The 23,016-nt window shown below is 38.5% G+C and overlaps 1 protein-coding gene across 1 annotated transcript; it reads right to left on the reverse strand.

Annotated features, from left to right (window-relative positions):
- Positions 1-26: 26 nt before the first annotated feature.
- LOC117402242 (uncharacterized) lies at positions 27-22,656 on the reverse strand. The gene is made up of 13 exons (XM_059024791.1): positions 22,644-22,656; positions 21,573-21,748; positions 21,128-21,349; positions 18,457-18,659; positions 18,039-18,176; positions 15,951-16,088; positions 15,462-15,690; positions 10,059-10,260; positions 6,863-7,079; positions 5,535-5,680; positions 1,562-1,734; positions 537-759; positions 27-329 (listed from the first exon to the last, which is right to left on the reverse strand). The coding sequence occupies exons 1-13, from the start codon at positions 22,654-22,656 to the stop codon at positions 190-192; spliced, it is 2,220 nt and encodes a 739-aa protein (XP_058880774.1). The 3' UTR covers positions 27-189.
- Between the last annotated feature and the right edge of the window lie 360 nt (positions 22,657-23,016).

The raw sequence follows: 23,016 nt of genomic DNA on the forward strand, positions 1-23,016 counted from the left end.
TTGTTCAATTAAGGCAAAAGGTGTGGACATAAAAGTGTTTATTGTTTTAGCAGAGATACAAGTACCTTAAAAGAGTACAACTATGGTTCTTTACAGGTTACAAACAGAAATGATTGTGCTTACCACAGTTAGGGTTTTATATCAAAACAAACTGCATCATCGCTATCCAGATATAAAGAACAAATACATTTAGAGCCAACATTTGAAGCGAAAGAAATCCTGAAGATCTTTGTCATCAACAGATTTATCGTGGATGCCAGCATAAATTGTCTTCAAGAGGTTTGTTTTAAACTTCTCATCAAGCTTAGTAATGTATTTCTCTATGCATCCTATAAAACACAAACCAACATTGTCAGAATTAATATATTAGTGACTTAGTCACTGGCATTATAACATTTCCAAACAACCTACATTTACTAAGTTAGAGAATAAAAGCAATAGTAACACAACTCAAATTTATTAATTTGTAAATACATTTAATAGATAAGTAAAACATACTTTTTGTAACTCAAATTTGAATGAAAAATAATTCCTACCTGTTCCCATGACCTTTCCATAATCAATCATGTTGGAGGCTAACTTGGGATGATCATACATTTCCTGTTTCATCAAAATACGTACAATCTCTCCAGTGATAAAGGCATCCTCGAATGTCTGTTCCTTGACAGGCTTCATAGGAAATTTGCAGTAAATATCTACTGCAGCAAGTGGATTAGTCTTCATTAGTAGATCAGCAAGTTCAATGTATGTATCACGAAACTAAAAACAAAACAAAATACTGTTTGTAGCGTTTTAATCAAGTTTCAGGTTATTTGGTATTCTGGTTCAAACACGGGATAAGAAGAAATGAATAACTGCAAGAATGAGATAAATAGTGAAGAATTAGTACCAGTGTAAGAAAGCAAGACAGGCTGTCCCATCATCGTCAATGCAGTTACATTCACTAGAGAAGTAGGGAACACGCCTCGAGGTTCTATAACGATTGCATATGTATTAACCCACGATATGTGCTCTTATAATTATAAATCATCAGTTGTTACTGTTTCTGCACTCATTAATATTTGGCATGGATGTTTTAGAAAGGCTGATTTTATACATGCCTGAGGAAGGTACTGTACTGCACTAGGTTTCTGCACAGTTGATTAATTTACCTTCTGAAACTGTTTGCAATGGAAATGGAAAAGTGGACTGTTTCAGGAGGAAAAAAATAATTGGTACACTCCTCATTCTACCAGATAGTACGGGTAAAATGTGCTGGTGACTATAAAACATGCCAAATACAGTAACTGAGGATTAGGATCACATAATATTGAATTTAAAACATGAACAAATATATATATATTATGCAAATTAAGTGGGTATAAGTATTGGTTAACAACATTTGAAGCCTAGTGATACAAAAATAGCAGTATTTTTTTTGACAAATGCACTACCGTAATTTGTGCAAGTGGTGTGGTATACTATATTTATTATAGCGGTTTGAAACTTCCCCGTAAAAAATTACCATTAGAGTATGTAGAAAGAACGTGAGTTATAATCATAATAGCTTGGTTGTACATACATCTGGTGACATTACAATAATTTCCTGGTACAGTATGCAGGCCTCTTCTTGAGTTTCCTCATTGCGCGACAGGGCACGTGCCAGGCCAAGATGGTGGAAGTGAGATTTCCGGTTTATTGGAGGTGAACTTTCATCTTGACTAGGAGTTCCAGTACTCTCTTGAACACTACTGGCTAAAACAAATATGTACAGATCTATAAATTATGATTTTCTTGATAAGTGTAGTGTTACGAAATAACATTGATGTATAACATACCTACTGTATATATTTCTCATACTTTTATAAGAACAAAATGTATCAGATCAAGTACATGTATGCTTATGATTATTGTGCATAATACATTATTTCTATAAATTATTTAATATATAATGCAGTATTATTGGGATTGGGCGTTTTGTATATATTAACAACATACGATTATCATGTTCCCTTTGAAGTACAAACTGTAACCATTACCGAATGGGATAGATCTCTTATAGCCCGAATTACGTGAGCACTTATATCAAAGCTGCTCCTTCGAGAGCCCCTTATGCGTCATACGTCTCCTCCTCCCCCAGGAGATAAATACGAGTGACGGAAAAGGCTCAGCGCTTTTTTTCTTTCAGACTACTTGAGATTGGGAAAGGAGCGAGCTCTGACTTTCTAGTCATAAATACGGAGATAAGTTTAATATATTCACTTTTTCTCTCATTTCATAGTTTGAAATAATTTCACTTCATCTGTACTTGGGCACAGCTCTGGGCAGTGTCATGAGGAGAGAGGTGGTAACTACAGACGCTTCCAACCTAGGTTGGGGTGCTGTCTGGAATGGCTTGTGGGTACAGGGAGTGTGGGAACCCCCATGGGAGGGTCTCCACATACATATTTTGGAGCTGCAAGCAGTTCAGCTGGCCCAGCAGCATTTTTTCTGAGAGATACAAGGGAGACATGTGTTGCTCTGTACAGACAACACCGCAGTGGTGGCTTACATCAACCACCAGGGTGGTCTCCGGTCTCTCGGTCTCAATCATATTGCCTGGGAGCTTTTGCTGTGGGCTCACGAGAACTTGCTTTCAGTAAAAACAGTTCAGCTGCCAGGGGTGAGGAACTGGGCGGCTGACCTCTCGAGAGGAGGCTCCCAACAGTTCAGAATGGAGACTTCGCCTGGAGGTTGTGAACTTCATCTGCAGCTTTGGGCCTGAGCAGACACATTTGAGCCGTATTGGGTTATCTGACAAAGTCATTGAGACTCTTCAGAATGTCAGAGCAGCGTCTACACCAGTGGTGGGCAACTGAAATGAATGGAAAGGCCGCATGTGTGGCCCTAAACAGACCTGAGGGCCACCAGACCCAACAACACATCCAAATGCTCGAAACTGGCAAATAAATTACATAGATAAAGAAATAATAAAAAACACATTCACTGACTAAAATATAAGCAATGCCACCATTTCAATTGAATAACAAATAGTTGGGACAAGGCTCCAACTGTCCGTATCCATCCAATATACGGACAGCTGGAACCTTGCTCGACCAATCACATTGCTTGTTTCACGTTCTACTGACAGCGCTGGATTATATACACACACACATTTGTTATGTTCAGTCATTTGAAAAAAAAAAGCTTTGAAGAAGAACGAGGACATACAGCAGATGTGGCAAACATTTTCAGGCCTGGTTCTTCATTCAGTCATGCTTGGCCATGGTAAAAGGGCAAATGAGAGCCTGAATCAGAAGGAAAGAGCAGGTGAGGTGCTGGGGGTCGAGCTGATCAAAGGCCAGAGTCAGACTGTATCTTTGAGATGAGGATGGTGTTGGTCACAGCTCCAAACAGTGCAACAAGTGGTGAAGGGTTAAAAGTGACTTGTATTATCTGGGAGAAGGTCTTAGAAATGAAATTCTAGAAACATTCCAACCTGGGACAAGATCAAAACATATGCATGAGGGAGGCCGGAGCCTGCTTACATCTATCACAAGTTGGATCCATACTGGATAAATCTTAGAAAATTTGACTTTAGATCAGTGAATGCGGTGGAGAATTTGAAATTGGATTAGCCCATGCCTGCCAGAGACTGAAGAGGAGTGTACCCGAGAGAGGATCGATTCCCATTCATTGATCAGGATGTGTACAGATCCTGCTCCCATAAGGTTTTCAGAGTAGACAGTGAGAGGCAATGAAGGGTACACATAATGAGATTTGGGCTATTACGCCCTTATGTTCTGCTTTTATGTTTAGGATTGAGTTCATTGTGGTCATAACAGATAAATGTGGAAATTGGGCCATTCTGCTATGAGCAAAGTTACGGAACTGAAGGTAGCAGAACAAGTGGGCATGCGGTAAAGCAAACTTCTGCAAAAGCTGTTCAAATGATGCAAAAATATTGTCTAAATGCAGATTGGAGAGGGAATTAATACCTTTGCTATGCCAGATACGAAAGGCCCCATTTCCTAAGACAGTGGAAACGGTTATAGAATGCTTGGAAACCAAAGGTCCGTCTAAACTGTGTCCATATTCTGAGGGAGTGTCTCACTACAGGATTGTCGCTAAATTTGGAGATGGATAAAGGTAGGGAGGAGCATAATAGAGCTGGTAGAGATGTGAAACGACAGGAAAGAGCCTCCACATGTAACCAGATTGTAGTGTTGTGCAGTGAGCGAGAAAGCATCCAATATAACATGGTACGGATATTAGCTGAGTTGGAGAGTACCAAACCCCCTGATGGTTTTGAAGGTTTGAGGAAGGCCTTTCAAATACAAGGCTGTTTATTATTCCAGATACATCTTCACATAATTTGGTCTAATGTATTGAAGAAGGATGGAATGCACTGAAAAAGATACAGGTACCTGGAAAGTATATTCATTTTAACAGAGTTAATGTGACCCACAAGTGAGAGAGGGAGCCAGCTGGTAAGGTTTTGTTTACTGTGCTGTAACAGTGGAGTAAAATTAGATTATAAGAAATTACTGTAATCATGGGTAACTGAAATTCCTAAGTAAGTAGATTTGTTAGTGACACATTTAAAGGGTGCAATCCCAACACTGGAGCTGAGTTGACATTAGTGGCAGTTGCAACATAAACTTTCTGATGCTGGTGATTAGGATAAGAGAAGGTGCATAGATATATTTAATGTGTTGAGATGGCAGTTGATATCAGTGAGAAATCCCAAATCCCAAATCCACCAACCACTGATCATCGTCAAGTTCAGGCTGTGCATGGGAACAGTATGGGCCACGCCTCATACTTTTACAGACTGAATGTCGTAGATCTGCAGGACCCTGGTTTTGGGACCAGTGTTAAGGGCAGCTACTCATTCTGCTAACACATTTTTATTATGTTCTGCTTTAAGTCCCGGGGTGGTTAGCTATACAAACTGGAATTCTGGTGTTAAATGCTGAGGTTACTCAGTGTAACCTTACAGTATATACACTGCATGAGGGTTCTCCCTCACTGTACTGTGGTCTATATGCCATGGACCCTTATCGGTCCTCTTCCAGAATGCTAAAGGCATTTTATCTTCCTTTTTAGCACATTTGACGGTTTGGGTATTGTAGCCCATTCGGTAATGGTTACATTTCATACTTGAAAGGGAACGTTAGGCTATTATGAAAACTCTGGTTCCCTGAAATAGAAATGTAACCACTACCCTTCAAGGTCGTTCACTCCAACGCAGCAGGCCTGAAGGGAAAATGGCACTGAGCCTTATGCGTCAGTCATATTTATCTCCTTGGGGCGGAGATGACGTCTGACGCATACAGGGCTCTTAAAGGAGCAGCTTTGATATACGTGCTCAGGTAATTTGGGCTATAAGAGATATATAACGTTTTCTGCCTTTGGTATGAGCTTCCTGGCATGAATACTGAAAGTTCACAGTTTTTAGCACCATGGAGTCCATGTTTTCAGTATTCAAAGCTAAAGTTTTAGACATATTTTGCTTGATAATCCTTGCAGAAATAAGGGGACATTGCATTTCACTTTATTATAGTCTGTCTCACCTTCAGCTGCTGCTGGTTTTACTTTGTCTTGACTGCTGTCTGGTTTCTCAGAACTTGTGCCAGGAAGCTGTGTTTTAGAATTTGTTTTGTAAGTAGCTTTGCTTGTCCCACTTGGCTTTGCTGGAGTCACAGCTCCACCTCGCCCCCTGGTGGAAAAGTCAAGGAAATGCAATATAGTCAAATGAGGGTATTAATACAGTTGGAAGCAGGGGCAACATATTTTAAAGAGCTTTAGAAAACAGTTGTAGGTCATATTGCTTCCAAGAGTATGAAAATTCTGTTACTGCACAGAAAGCAGAGAAAATGTAAACTACTTATATTTTTGTATGCCACTTTAACTACAATTGACATTCTTCAATCTATAATACATAATACAAGCCAAAAGTAAATTTAAATATTAAATGTACTTTTAAATAAGAATAAAAGGGAACTGAAAGTCAAGGCGTGGTGACCACAACTTCTTCATTTACAGCTGTATGTATCTGCTGATTGTGCACCTGTTTCATTACCACTGCTCCTCCAGTACTTTATCATTGTGTGTCAAAATAATGTCCTGGGTCTTTCTGGAATGGTAGCATTTGCAGAAATTGTAAATGACAGATGTAGCTCACAGTGGCATGAATCACAGAAACCTTCAACATCAGACAAGACACATCTGTTTCGAACCATGCACCAGCATTGTGGCTACTAATGACATTCTCTAACTTTTGGCAGTGTATCTCACAAATCCAGATGCAGCATTTTAAACTATTCTTTTAGACACATTTGGGGATATGGATATCCACTGTACACAGAAGTCGGTATGGAGTTTGTATTGTGTTACTACTGAACTTTCTATACACACAAATGATATTGTTTCAAATTATATAAGGTGTTTGGGGAGTAATTACCTGCATTGTATTAGTTTCAGTTCTGTTTTCATGTTTACTTTTTTCTACTTTCAATTTGGTGTTTTTTTAATTGCACGGGTTAATAACACTGACAATGTGCAGAGTTATAAAAGAAGATAAAAGAGCCTCCCTTTGATCCGAGCTATGTACTCTGGAGAAGGCACACAGAACAAGCTCTCACTACTGCAGACTAAAGGATCTTCAAAACTTGGTATGAAGATTTTAATAACTATAAATAAGCATTTATTTATTTAATTTACTTAAATATATATGCCATTTGGTTGTTATTTTGTTTAAATAAATGTGTAGAGATTTAGCCAACATATTTTACCAAGCTTTGAAAATAACCCCCTTAGTGTACAACACATACTGAAATTAGAGACTTCTTGCAGTAGTGCAACCCCATTCATAGGCTGTACCATATGGTGTAGATGTTACCTTGCAGTGGGAGCAGCAGTTTTTACAGCAGCACCCCTTTGCGCTGCAGTGCCTCCCCTAGGAGCGACCCCTCCTCTGGCAGTGACACCCCTCCCTCGAGCCACTCCTTTTCCTGCAGGGCTTGTAGCTGGAGCCCCCTCTGGCTTGAGGGATTGCTGGAACTGCACAGAAGCTTTCTCTTTCTCTCTCATAACCCAATCCTGCCACCATTTTTGACCTGATTTAGTAGAATAAAAAAATAAAACAATTTAACTAGTTTTTCCCTTGAACACATAACACACCAGCAAAAGCTCAAAATCAAAAACAAATATTAATGCTGTTGACATAGAAAAAGGCTGATATTTCTAACATCACATACATTGCTTAAATATAAAGTTGAAAAATATTAGTTCTCCCTGTAAATAATAGGTTTTGTTTCGGGCTTTTAAAGAAAATATGGTTTTGTTTGATTTGTAAATAAACATTGTTTAATTTGTTTTTTAAAAAAGTGTGTGCTGGATATGGCAGGGCTGGGAGGTTAGACTTCCCTCCCTGTCTAATTTAAATTTAATGTGCAGCGGGTGGCCAGGCGTTAATTGACTAATTGATTATCAATTAACCTTGGCCACATGCCTTTAAAAAGCAGCTGAATACCAGTCCTTTTGTCCTGTGCTTTGTTTACAAGTTGAAAGCCTTATGACTGTGTGTCTGAACCAGGGTGAGTGTACAAGCCAAGAATGACTGCGTGCATACCAGGGTTCTGTTTGTGTGTTTGGAGATTATCACTGTGTGTATACTGGGATAACTCCAATGTTTATGGTAGGGATTAATTTAGGGGATTTTAATCCCATCAAAGTTTATTTAGTTTGTGTAGGGAGAAGGTTCCTGGGCGGGACCTCCCTGTGTAGCGGGAATAGCGCATGGTCCAAGTGTGGCCACCTTTTATTTACTAGCTTTGTTTTGACAAGTGTTTTTGTTTTGCATTTTTGTAAGTATGTACACTGTGTTTGTGTATGTTCTCCTGCACTAGGGATATCATTGTTGGTACCCTAGTGGCGGCCACCTACTATTACAACTGCCTGTGTGATCAATAATAAAACTTGGATGCATGAGCGGCGTTTCAATGTCAAACCCTCTGTGTCTCTCTCGTCTCTCAGCGGATACCCACACAGTAATTGAACACCCCTGTTACAGATGCCCAATCAAGTTTTATATTGGTCTGAATACTGGTTGTCTAAAACTGTAAGCCCTGGCTACTATCCACATATAATAAATATATATATATATATATATATATATAGAGAGAGAGAGAGAGAGAGAGAGAGAGAGAGAGAGAGAGAGAGAGAGAGAGAGAGAGAGAGAGAGAGAGAGAGAGAGAGAGAGAATAATAGATGGGCTTCATTGAGTTACAGGAATGTAATTTCATCGAGGGTTTCCATGATGTCATAAATTATGAGACCGAAGGTCGAGCTTATAAACTGTCACAGAAACCCGAGATGGAATTACATTCCTGTAACTCACTAAAGAGGCCCATCTACTATTTCTTATAATACGTGGATACCCTTGTGATGCTAATATTAAAGAAGACAAGGTTCAGCAGTACAGTTCGGTTTTTTTAAACATAGTATTTCAGTACTGTACTGACGTTCTATGTCGTTATCCGTTTCTCCGAGATACGAATGTACCAGCTTTACATCTTTTTTTTTGTACCTTTTCTCATTTTGTTGATCATTAATGAACATTTCTGTACTGTGGGTGTTGTCGAGTGAAAACGAGACATTTTGTGTTTGAATTGAAAGTGATGGTCTCTAGGACTCGAATGGGTCAAAGTTCAAGTATATTTTCCTCTAGAGATTCCTGGAGGACTCTGCGATGGACAGGTGGTGGAGCACTGACTGGAGATATATATATATATATATATATTTTAGCTCAAAGAGCCAGCTGCTCAACGTTTCGATATGTTGTACATATCTTTCTCAAGGGAGCCTGTGTTTGAATCAAAACATTGGAGGTATTTATAGGTTTTTGACAGAATGACAACTACTTGTTATTGTTTACATTGAAAACTATCATTTATTCTTACATGATGTAATGGTGTTCTACATATTGTGACATCATTTTTACTTCTATCTTTGAATCTGTATTAATTCTAATTAACACTACTTTATATAAACTTATATTTTTATTATATCATGCAATGCTGGCTCTGAGGATCAGTCTAGATTTGGCCTCCTCAGCGCATCAGTATGCACAACTTTTTAATGAATTTTGTTTATTTATTTAAATGTTATATATTTATTGAAGTTAATTAGTTCATTCTTTTCTGTTGAGTCCCGCTGGCATAATCGTGTTCAGTCTATTTATCCATTTACTTTCTTTTATTCTTCTATATGTCGCATTGTCTAATTTGAGCTGTTCTAATACTACAAACTTGACATCATTTATGTCATGTCCCTGACTGGTGAAGTGCTGTACTATTGGTTCATTCATTTATTTATTTATATATATATATATATATATATATATATATATATATATATATATATATATATATATATATATATATATATTAGGACTGCTCCGATTAACAGATTAATCAGACCGATTAATCAACTAAAATTGATCACAGTTTTTTTTTTTTTTTACAATGAAATCGTGCAGAATTATATTTTTGTATATAAAATAAAATCAACCAATAGAAGATCTGCATTTTGTCTGTGGCAGTCCAATCATAAGTGAGCGGAGGCGGGGCATAAACGTATGAAAGTCTTGAGTAGGTTTAACCAATGGGAGAGTCAAAGATCTGCCCCTTATTATGCAGCTGTCCAATCATTAGCGAGCAGAGACAGGACATAAATATGCTAGGGTGTGCTGTGTAAGAATAGCTGAATTTCGTGCGATATTGCTAATATTAGAGACTGTTATTGAGAATTATATTGAGAGCTTCGAAGGAATATTTAGAATTGCTTTTTACAAATTAAAAAAAAAAAAAAATCATCAGACAACGGAGACACCGTAGTCGATTTTTTACGAATCCATTTTCAAAAACTTTCTCAGAAAAATTTGAGATTGTTAAAAAAGGGAGGTATACACCACAAATATCCAAACTGACACAGGAAGGGAAGGCATATACTCGCCACTTCCAACATTCAAATGTCACGTCAAGCCAGATACAGCCCATGCTGCCACCTGCTGGACACTAAGATTTACTAATTACCTGATATTTCTGTTGGGGGAGGCCCAAATGCTGACTTGTTTTCAAGGTTAATGCTGGCTTGGAAACTGTGGCGAGCATCTCTGATGGAGTTTTGGGCATTCTCTGAATCTGAATTGTTGTCGTACTGATCAAGCTGTGCTACGCCAAGCAGGTACAGAGCATGACTGTTGCAGGGAGTTGCTATAACACCTAACTGGCAAACCTGCAGAACAAAAGACAAAGGGACAGATTGAGTTTAACAAGGCCTCAATTCTGCCTTGAGTGTTTTTTCCTCAACTGGAGGAGGATATAATTAAAGTCCACCTACAAGTGTGAAATTCAAAAAACATGTTTTCCGCTAATCACAATGTTGGGGGAAGGGGATGGAATGTGTTGCATATGTTTCACTTTACCTAACTAATTCGCAAACAAGCAAAATTACTATTTAAACACTCTTTACTCCTATCAAGAGGGAATTCAGAGCTCATTAACCTTTGTTTAAATTAACTTTAGTTTGAGTTGTTGAGCAGTGCGAGAACTGAAAAAAAATATGAATACTGTCGTTAAATATTCAACAAATGTATTATTTTCATTATTAAATATGAATCAAAAAGCAAATATCTGTGTCTTGACATATTCACTCTAAAATGTCTGCAGCTCCAACAGCACCAACAGAGGTCTCAGGTAATTTTAGCAGCTCATTTTCAGATATTCGTACAGTAAAAACAGATATTTGTGGCACTAATGGTTTAGCTGGGCTCTGAGCACACCCAACTATGGGAATTGTTTGAGAGACCCTTTTTCTGTTAAAGTGATCGGCTTTGAGGCAGGTCCTCCAGCAGTGGATTTGGCAGATTTTTCAAATCTGAGAAGTTTTTTGTTAACTCAAATTTCAAATCATGATATATATATATATATATATATATATATATATATATATATATATATATATATATATATATATATATATAATATCAACTGCCCGGGAGGGGCACTAAAACAGTGTGAAACGTATTGAAAACTATACCACATGATTACTCAGCCTCTATATATTAAATATAGAATAAACTGCAAGCTCATAATAGAAAGTACCTTTCAGGGTTCATAGGCTACTCACTGCTATATTTTTGAAAGGTATAAACACAATAACAAATGTTGAATTCAGAATTGTAATCTTTAAAAAGATGCCACCTACTGGGTCTATAAAAAAGACAAGGCATGTTGCTAAAGGAAATATAGTTCTTTATTTGGCAGCAATCCCGATGCCTCTGTAGAAAGGTCCCGTCCCTATAGCAATGTTGCTAGGAGACAGCAAGGCAAGGAGAGAGAGTAGCTTCGTCAGCAGCACTTTTATACCCCTTTTCCACCTGCATACCCGAGCCGAGCCGGTGCCGAGTAGAGCCAGCCTGGCACGGCTCGGGTAGCTTGAGTTGCGTTTACACTAGAGAAAGAAAGGCGAGCCGAGCTGAGAGACGTCATGCATAATGAACGTGCTGAGTCGATTACATTAAATGTCACAGACTGCAAAAATAGAACTAAGTATAAATTCAATAAAATATTTTTTTATCATGGATTTTTTTTTTATTGCGGAAAAGTACTGAAAATGCGTGTGTGTGTGTGTGTGCTGAAATACATACCTAAACAAAGGAAGCAAAGACAGGGGACCGTATTACAGGTGTACATAATTAATTACGTCCTTATAAAATGAAACGACATGTGGTTTAACGTTTCTAATTTTTTTTTATGCATCTATCAATAGTGCCAGCCATAATATCTATACAGTGCTCCCTCGCTATAAGGCTCTCGGTTATAACGTGCCTCAGATATAACGCTCCTACAGCATGTTCCCCAATTCCCTATACTATACTAGTGATTCGTGCAATATTTCTACAGTGAATACAGTACTGGTGTTCAAACTGTAAACAAATTCTCAGTCTAACTTCCGTTTCTGTCGCTCCCTTTTGATACAGTATCTGAACTGAAGAAAAGCTGTGCTGGCACTTTATAACACAGACATCTTATTCAACATTCGTTTTATAACTAAATAAATATTAGGCCTATTACGTGGTTATCTTTCCTAATGTATTTACTTTTTTTGCTGTGAGAGGAGCTGCGGCTTTCTCTGGGAGACGAGACGCTTCAGCCCCACTCTGGCAACCTAGGGCAAGCCCATTTTCTCTTCCCCTCACTTCGAACTGAACTCCCGACTGCTGTTTAGCCAGGATATTTATAGTGTAAAAACTGCTAATTAAAAAAAAAAAATATATATATATATATATATATATAGCTTTGATTACATGGTGCTTTATGCATGGTTAATTCATGGAAATTTACATTTTTACTTCATTGTGTGCATTATAGAGACAGAGTTATTTTATTTTGTATTTCAGTCAGATGAGTGTTGTTATGTGTCCCGCGGCGTAAAGGTACGGAGTTAGGAAAACATTTACCGGTTGTGGTTCTGGGGGTTGTCACTTTCTCTTGGAATGACGATTGAGCGTCATGACGAAATGCAATAACCCTGCCAACAGCCTGCTTCGGCCCTGAGCCAGATTCAGATACGTTGCGAGGCTGGAGTTTCATGGTACGGGTCGGGTAATTTGCTACTGGAAAACCACCCGAGCAGTGAGGGCCTGGAGCACTCATTGCTCGGGTGTGCAAGTGGAAAAGGGGTAATAGGGCTGAGGTTTGAACTCTTTTTTCGTAAGATTTAGATTAAATTTTACCAGAGCCAAGTCGTATTTGGTTTTCTTGGATGTGTTTACATTTTCTTGTTGATTAACACAAATTTGTGTCAGATGGGTTTTGAAAACGGGACAAAACGTTTTTTGTAACAAACGTTTTTTGCTCGAGCGAATCTGGACTGACAGAGAAAGTCAAACTGCACGGGTAACCATGCAATACGACTTTCTGATGTCACAAAGGTGCTTTTTTTTAGCATGGGCAAAAGTGTAACTATAGCTATCATCCATGTAATATAAAGCATTATTACTATATGAGTTCATACTTCTTTAATCATGTGGTATGGTTAGACATTTATCATTGATTTAGTGTCCAGGTTTGCCTTGGTCTGGAAAAATGTTAATGTATTAAATATGAAAACTAATATAATCATTATTTGTAATTGCGTGGTATAGTTTTAATACTTTTCACATTGTTTAGTGCCAAATCTTATTTTTATTTTTATTTTTCCTTTTTGTTTATTATTATAATCTCTTCTTCAGTAAATGTGCTCTTTCTCTGCTTTTGAACTCTTTGAGCCATTGTCCCTTGTCCGCAAATACAACTGCATCAGTTGAGTGTAGTCTGAGTTGCGATTCATTTCCTCTTCAGATCATTTAAATGTATTCATTTCTGCAGCCTTGCGATAGTAACAATTTCCCAGCAACTTCTTTAAATTTAACAGACTTGCGCATTTAGACATTTGCAGTACAAGCAGAGTTGTATAAATTCGTAATATCTTTCAATATTTGGCCCAAAGTGTGTTTCACTTTCAGGTCACCATACAAACAGGTTAGGAAAAAAAAAATTCTAATGCCTGGTTAGTAAAGCAGTGTCAAAACTGATTTTTTTTAGTAATGCACATATTCCGTGATTTATACATTACTTGTAAATAATAGCTAAAATATCTACAACTGAATTACATCTCCCACATCAAATTATCTTTGCTGATAATTAGTGGTGCAAATTGGCAACCTAATTTCTAAGGCTGTGCTTTAAATGGTTTAAATTTTTGAGAAAAAAACAAAACTGAGTTGGACCATTAAAACCGTGTCGGTTTTCTGACATTTTTGACCATTCGCGAAAATGTCTGACAATGCTAGCAGCACCCCTCCCGCAGCTAAACATAAAAGTTTAGTTTTCGAATATTTAACAAAGGTTAAAAACAATTGTGCACTTGCAAAATATGTTTTTTTTTTTGTTTGTTTTTTTTTAATTTAGTCGTTGCCAATTATTTTTTATTATTTTCTCCCAATTTGGAATAGCCAATTATTTATTACGGTCGGCTCACCGCTACCACCCCTGCGCTGACTCGGGAGGGCGAAGACGAACACATGCTGTCCTCCGAAGCGTGTGCCGTCAAGCCGACCGCTTTTTTTCACGCTGCAGACTCACCATGAAGCCACCCAAGAGCTACAGCATCGGAGGACAACGCAGCTCTCGGGCAGCTACAGGCAAGCCCGCAGGCGCCCGGCCAGACTACAGGGGTCGCTGGTGCGCGGTGAGCCGAGGACACCCTGACCGACCTAACCCTCCCTCCCCCGGGCGACGCTCGGCCAATTGTGCGCCGCCCCTTGGGAGCTCCCGTCCTCAATCGGCAAAGGAATAGCCTGGATTCGAACTCTCGACTTGCAGGCTATAGAGCGCATCCTGCACTCACGTGGAGCGCCTTTACTGGATGCGCCACTCGGGAGCCCCAACTTGCAAAATATGTTTAAAAAAGGTAAGCACCAATTACAGAAATACAAGTAACTTAAAAAGACATTTACAAGCCAAACACAAAACAGAATTTGAAACCCCGTGTAACGAAGAAAAGCGAAAGGCTGGTCAAAGAAGATGTGCCTCAGACCACTCCACTATTGTATAACTCCACATCTAGACCTAAAATTATACTGAATGAATACCAAATACAAAGGACTTGAGTTTTAAACAACTGAAAAGAATATGCGTGCGTCCACATCAGATGTCCCTTTAACATTGTAATGATAATAATAAAATACTATATTTTAACAGAAGTCATTTCTATCTGAACTATGGTTGTTAATTACTGTTAACAGTCTATGTCCAAAGCAAAACATTTGATTTAATCTCACGAATCCTGACTAATTTAACTACTGTACTAAATTCAGCTTCTTTTATATAATATTGCCATATAATCCAAACACAACATGCTTTGAAACAAAAGAAGGTAATCGGTAGATTCAGGACACTGCATATCCATTTATGTTATGTGCATATTCTTATTAAAAAATATCAACATATCAGCATTTCCGGGGTTAAGCCTAGACCGTTTTGCTGTTCTAATATTACCAGTAGCAGAAAAGACCCTCTTGCTAGGCACACTTTTTGCTGGCACATTCAGGTAGCGCCTTAATTTTTAAATCAAGAAAATGTGAATACAATAGGCCTACTTCTGATTTGACTTGTCCAGCACAAATGTAGAGGCCTAAAGTGTGTATCCTAGCAACACGCTGACGTTGTTTATCTACTGTACTAGCACTAAAAGAAGCGCATTCTCACACATTCAAGTTTTTAATGCAAACCGGTAACAGGAGACTTCAAACTGGGTTCTAATTTGATAAATCGATTCACCAATATGCAATCAAAGCTCTGGAAATTTAAGGACAGAGGATCAATAATCAATGCATCGATTAATTGTTGCACCCTACAATGGGTTTGTTACTATGTCTATGGCAGATGTACCTTTTCCTGCATATCTAAAAGTTCTTTGCAGGCAGGGATGGAGGTGAGCCTGAGTAATGCTGATAATGCCTGGCACCTCCTTCCTATCCAGGACTCTTTCCTCTTCGGCTGCAGGACCAGAGACTCCAGGAGGAAGAAATGAGCCTCTAGGAGCCCCCACTCCAGCTGCTGCATTACAGCTCCCCGAAACGGACACTGGCACAAAGCCTTTGCTGTGAGGTCCGCCACACTAAAATAAATAAATAAATAAATAAATAAACAAACATGTACAGTATTTAAACATACTCACTTTTCAATAAACAAATTGCTGACAACAAAAAAAAGAATATTAAGACTAGAATTTTCTTCTTTGAAGGTGTTTTTTTATCATCTTATTTATCATTTTGTATTATAAGCATTATCTAACATGTATCTGTTGCCAGTATATTTAAATAAATATCTATGTATTATTACAATACCAGTGTATAGTATACCATTTAGTTTACTTACATATGAATAACTTCCTCAGCAGTCATTATTTTTCCAGAAAAGTTCATTTTTTTAAGCAAGGCTCCCAGTTTAAGAAACCCTCTTATTAACTGTGTGTTCATTAGGGAAAACGGATTTACAGCCTGCAGGTCATCTTTCCTTAAATATAAACATAAAATCATAGAAATAAAAACAATAATAGAGTGATTTTTACATTTTTGGCTACTCTCCTTTCAGTTTTCCATCCTTGGGTCTTTGTTCCTGCAACCTCTCTCTAGTCCCTGATTCACACTATCTCCTCTTTCTTCATATCTCCAAAACAGACCAGCTCTGCCAGGGTCAATTCGTGCCCCTCTGTAAACTCCTCTTTGTCCTTATTACTCCCTATCCTGCAATCTTTCCTGCTACAATCCCTCCAACCCTTCTGATCCTGTCGTCATCAGTGCTAACCGTGACCTCATAACACAAAACTGTCTTTCTACTCATCTTTCCTCTCATTTCTAAAGCTGGTCTGCCCCCTCAATTCTATTCCCATCATTTCTTTCATATAGGTACGGAAACCTTCTTAAAAAAAATGGGGCACTGATGTTCCACCGTCGTGGAATCTTACAATCTTACATTCGTTCTTCATTTCCTGATATTTATTCAGCCCAACAGAATATTGCAAGTATCCACCTCCTAATCAATGTTTTTTTTTTTTTTTCCTGTCCGCTGAGCGGGTGAGATTAGTCCTTAATAATAATAAAAATAAAAAAAAAATTGTAGTATTGATTGTCAATAATTAACTTATATTTTCCTATTAACCTTTCTGCTTTGCATTGGTGGCGCAGATGCGGGGAGCCAAGGGTTCTCTTTTGGAGGCAAGTGACGTTCATTTCCCAACCTTAGGCCCAGCTGAGCTAGCCTCGACCACAGAGAGCCAGAGGGGACTCCTGGCCAAATCTATCTTAACAATCTCTCTATCATTCCAGGTTCCCCCTAGGGGCAGCATACATGCTCCCCAGCCTTGGAGACCGATCGGTTCGGTCTCACCTCGGAGAGGGCGGTTCTCCCTGAGCCAGGGGGAAACCCTGTATTCTTTACTAACATCTATGCCAGTGTTCCTCTCTGACCCCTTTGCATATTAATTTCCCTTCTCTCTTTCAGAATTCCTGTCGCCCCGCGTGGCTGCCTCGGAGGTCTGGCCGTGCCGATCTCCCGAAGTTTAGGCATTCCTTGTTAGTTGGGGTGACTTCTAGTCTTCTCAAATGTATCCTCTATCCTTCTCTTCATTTTCTCCTTGGGAGAAGTAACTCTTGCTTCCCAGCCTTGGAGTCCGAAAGCATGTCATCTTTCTAAAGTCACAAGTCCCAGGGCTTACTCCATGCAGCCCTTGCTCCTGGTCTGTGAGTTTACAATATAAAATGCTGGATAAATGCAGTTATTATAATATTAGTCTTAACACATATCTTGGTTTATGTTACTTTATGGATGGTTTTATTTGTAACTGGGACAAACTTAACTGTTACATAACTGTGTCTGTCTCCTGTTACATACATTATAAGTAAGGCCCTGTGAAAATCGTGGACATTTTCTTTCAAATTCATGGCAGTGTCACAGGTAAAGTATCATATTTCACTGAATGTGCACGGAACTATTTTATAAATTATTGTGACAGAAATACAATGATTCTTGGTTGTAAATCTCCCTCCCAACCTGTGAGGGCGCTAAGCAGCGAGAACAGAGTTCTTTGGACGGGCTGGTCGTACAGTTCTTTCCCAGGGTCAGGAAGTCGGCCAGTCTGGATGAAGGTGAGACTCAAGAAGAACACATTGAACCGGAAGGAAAACGACGTGGCAGCCACAGATTGGAGAGGTGGTTGCACTCGTTTACCAAGGGGTCATGTGTGACGGCATAAAAGGGGGCGGAGAATCGCAATCTGTTCCTTCGTTTGGTTTGAATTTTTAAACTGTAAGGACCTGTGAGAGACCCTGTGACAGCTAAAAACGTTCGTGAGTGTTTTGTTTTGTTTGTCTGTAATTGTCTTGTTTTGTATATTACTAGACAGCTAAACATGATTCTGGAGCTGTCGCTAAGGGCCAGCACTAACCCTGAACATATCAAACTGACCTTTCCGTGTCTTCACTTGCTGCATTAAACTGTTGAGTAATTAGTTCTTCTAAACCCTCCTGTAGGTACATCACAGCTTCCTGCGCTCTTTGCCCTGGTCCTTCCTTTTGCTCCAGTAGAGCTAAGCCTGTGTAAAACCTGTTAAAGGAATATAAAAGGTTAAAGGCTGTCACTCTATTTTTATTTGAATTCAAGTCATTTATCTTGCCGGGCCACAGTTTCACAGCTTGGTTCAGGGTCGGCTTCACAAAACGCACAGTGGAAACAGCTCTTTCACGGCTCTTCACGGGTCTGGTACAACAGTGGAAACGGTATTAGAAACATACTTAACATTTTCAATGGTGCTTTACTATTTTAAACAGTATACTCTAACAGAGATAACATGTTGATTTTAACAATTTTTTTCAACAGTTATTACCTTGTAGCGGGAGAAGCTGGTCGGAGGGCGAGGGATGTCTGCAGGTGTTGTTGTGCTACTTCACTTTTTCCTTGCAGCAGGAATAATCTGCCAACGTGGAAGTTGTACTGCCAGTTATCAGGGTTCAAGGACCAAGCATCCAGGTATTTTAGAAGGGCTTGGTGAAGTGGGCTTTCTTCATCTAAGACTCCTGCACGTCCATCCTAAACAACCCTACACATATTTAGTATGTATGTATGTATGCATGCATTCATTAGCAGTTATTACCAACAAAGTCCATATCTGATGCACTAGCCCAATATTGTACAAAAAAAAGACCTTGGAAATCACACATCATAAAATTGGTTGCAGTGTTACAAATGTAGTAAATAACAGATACATTAGTACTAGAGGCGCAAAACAATTACATCCCAAAAGTAGACAAATCTAAATCTAAAACAAAATGGCCAAAATGGTTTAATAGATCAATTAAAAAAATATTCAGCGAAAAAAGGCACTTTACAGAGCGTTTAAAAGGGACCAAAAACAAAGTACACAGAAAGAGTACTTGGAACTGCAAACTCAAGTCAAAAAGGAAGTTAGAAAGGCCAAGAGAGAGATAGAAATGAACACTGCTAAGGGGGCTAAAACCAATTCCAAAATGTTTTTCCAATATTATAACAGCAAGAGAACATTCAAAGAGGAGGTTAAATGTCTAAGAGATATAAATGGCAAAATCATAGATGAAGAAAAAAAATAGCAAATATATTAAATTATTACTTTTCACAGGTTTTTACACAGGAGGATACCAACAACATGCCCCACATGTCGACCTGTTCCTATCCAGTTTTAAATAACTTTAGCATAACAGAGGCAGAAGTGTTAAAGGGACTAGGAGCTCTTAAAATAAACAAATCCCCTGGGCCGGATGAGATCCTCCCAATAGTACTCAAAGAAATGAAAGAAGTTATTTACAAACTGCTAACCAAGATCATGCAACAGTCTCTTGACACAGGGGTTGTACCGACAGACTGGAAAATTGCAAACGTAATACTGATCCACAAAAAGGGAGACAAAACCAAACCAGGTAACTACAGACAAATAAGCCATATAATAAGCCTTCTATTATATGTAAACTTATGGAAACTATAATAAGATCCAAAATGGAAAATTACCCATATGGTAACAGTATCCTAGGAGACAGTCAGCATGGTTTTAGGAAAGGGAGATTGTGTCTAACTAACCTGCTTGATTTTTTTGAGGATGCAACATCGACAATGGATAATTGCAAAGCATACAACATGGTTTATTTAGATTTCAAGAAAGCTTTTGACAAAGTCCTGCATAAAAGATTCATTCTCAAACTGAATGCAGTAGGGATTCAAGGAAATGCATGCACATGGATTAGGGTGTGGTTAGCATTTAGAAAACAGAAAGTACTGATTAGAGGAGAAAACCCAAAATGGAGCGAGGTAACCAGTGGAGTATTAGGTCCTCTGCTATTCCTAATATACATTAATGATTTAGATTCTGGTATAGTGAGCAAACTTGTTAAATTTGCAGACAACAACAAAATAATAGGAGTGGCAAACACTGTTGCAGCCGCAAGGGTCATTCAAAATGATCTAGACAGCATTCAGAACTGGGCAGACACATGGCAAATGACATTGAATAGAGAAAAATGTAAGGTACTGCACGCAGGCTATAAAAATGTGCATTATAAATATCATATGGGAGATGATGAAATTGAAGAAGGAATCTATGAAAAAGACCTAGGAGTTTATGTTGACTCAGAAATGTCTTCATCTAGACAATGTGGGGAAGCTATAAAAAAGGCCAACAAGGTGCTCGGATATATTGTGAAAAGTGTTGATTTTAAATCAAGGGAAGTAATGTTAAAACTTTACAATGCATTAGTAAGACCTCATCTAGAAGATTGTGTTCAGTTCTGGTCACCTCGTTACAAAAAGGATATTGCTGCTCTAGAAAGAGTGCAAAGAATAGCGACCAGAATTATCCCGGGTTTAAAAGGCATGTCGTATGCAGACAGGCTAAAAGAATTGAATCTATTCAGGCTTAAACAAAGAAGACTATGCGGTGATCTGATTCAAGCACTCAAAATTCTAAAAGGTACTGACAATATCGACCCAGGGGACTTTTTCGACCTGAAAAAAGAAACAAGGACCAGTGGTCATAAATGGAGCTTAGATAAAGGGGCATTCAGAACAGAAAATAGGAAGCACTTTTCCTTCAAGAAGCTGCTGGATGAGATTCTGGGATCAATAAGCTGCTAACAACCAAACGAGCAAGATGGGCCGAATTGCCTCCTCTCGTTTGTAAACTTTCTTATGTTCTTATTTATTTTGTTTTTTTTTATTAACTTTTTGCTTTATGCTTTGCCTGGTAATATATACTGTACAAGTTTTCCTTTTAAAAAAATACAAATTTTACAGCACTGCTTTGAAAATCAGCCTGTAAATGTATTAGCAAATATGCTTTACAAGCTGAGAGTTTCGGAAAAAATAACATTTTAATTTGAATCTGTTTGATTGCGATTCTTTCTGATCAGCATATATAACACCAGGATTCAGGAAATCCATTAAATCCAGATAAAAGACTAACATCTAAAGAAACCCTTAACTCCTTCAATGCAGGGCAAACTCTTTGAACTATAAATAACCAGTGGAGTTACCTTGCCAGCCTTCTTTGATTTCCAGATGAAAAGAGTCTGTATGTAGTCTGCCCTGCCTGACTGACCCTGGTCCTTTAGCTGATGAAACTCAGCATCCAGGGCTTGCAGCTGATTTTCCAGCGTAGGCTTTCCCTGGAACCCATGAAGTTTGCAGATGGCCAAAATTTCATCTTCTCTACCAGCAGCTTTAGCACTGCTGAGTTCTTGGGCGTCTTCTTCGGTCTGATGAAAAAAGTAAAAATATAATTTGACTAAAGCACTAGATTAAGGCTCCTTTATATGTCTTTATGTAAAATACATGAATCTAAGGTAGAGATAAGTTCTTTGTGAAATAAATCTTATGTTGCAGTGCACATTTTCTCACTTTTCCATGAGTGAATCGATTGGTTATATCTTCCAAACACAAAGGAGAATGAAGGAAGATAGTCACAAGTCACACACTTACCCTTTTCTTAAGCCCGTATATTTCAGAAGCATAGTATTGCTCTTCAATGGCCAGGCCAAGCAGGAAGTGAAGTTTTGGATCCCTTGGTTTAAGTTTGATAGCTGAAGCATATTCAACAGCTACCTGGTGCAAAGCATCCAAAGGAGATGATCCTTCGTCATAATGTGGTATATCTCCTGCATATAGTAAAGTTACAGGATTTTATTTTTGTATTGCTTTTCCAGGTTTTTTGTAGAGCAAACAGCTTCAAGTGTCATTTAAATAAAGGTACATATAGCTTCAAGTGCCATTTAAATATTTCTTCCCCCCAAATTGGCTTGTGAAGTACCACCATTGTTCTCAATGCAGCTATCCTGTTCAACTGGATTATTACAATTATGTGGTTTGAGTTTACAGACACACATGGTTAATAACATATTCTTTAGTTAGTTAAGGACACTTGTAGGACATTTGTTTAATGAATTAGTCCCAAAAATGTAATTTATCATGTTATATTCAACATTGCAAAACCTTTGCAGTAAGCCTATGCTGAACAGTGTTGGACTGCTCCCAAGGACTTGTGAATCCACAACTGTGTTTGGGAAACGCGACCCCTAAAATAGTTAAATTGGCAAATCCACTCCCATCAGATTTTTTTTTCTTTAAGACAACAGCAAAGCCACACAGACAATCAATTTGGGAGCCAGTTTGACGGAGTAATAGAGAACAATTATAAAAATCTAAAAAATCTGTGTTGCCAAAACCCTTACAGATTAGGTAGCACTAAACCGGAATGCGGTCAACTCTCTCTTATTTACCTTATTTTGGACCCTTCTTCCTCGCTAACATTTCAGGTTCTAAAATCACGGTTGCCGCAGCGCAATTCTCGTCTGTAAATGTCATTCTTTAGGACTCAGGGAAGCCTGTGGCAGGCATGCACTCAAGTTAGAACTTGAACAAAAGTTATTGTATTCTTGCTCTTATTGTATTACTTGTATTGTAACACTTGAAATGTATTTGCTTACGATTGTAAGTCGCCCTGGATAAGGGCGTCTGCTAAGAAATAAATAATAATAATAATAATAAAGTTACCATATGGCTCCATGTTCATTGGGGCAGTTTAGGTTTTTCAACTCACATCGCAATGTATTCTGGTACGTTTTAACTGTACACTTACCAGAATGCATTGGGGTGTGAGTTGAAAAGCCTAAACCAGTAGTTCTGAAACTGGGGAGCGCACCTAACTGGTGCCTTATATTACTGGACGAAGTCTGCTGCCATCTGGTGATGTACGTTGTTTATCAGTGTATTATGGTGGATCGTGGCTGGTTCGTGCAAAAGAAAGTGACATACAGAGAAGCCAGTGGCATGTTGGATTTTTTTTACCGGTATAATGTACATGTGTGTAGATGGGAGGGGCGTCAAGTACCACAGGCACGAGGAAGTGGGGGCGGTCCAAATAGTT

The sequence above is a fragment of the Acipenser ruthenus genome, chromosome 5 (assembly GCF_902713425.1).
Source record: "Acipenser ruthenus chromosome 5, fAciRut3.2 maternal haplotype, whole genome shotgun sequence".
Taxonomy (NCBI): domain Eukaryota; kingdom Metazoa; phylum Chordata; class Actinopteri; order Acipenseriformes; family Acipenseridae; genus Acipenser; species Acipenser ruthenus.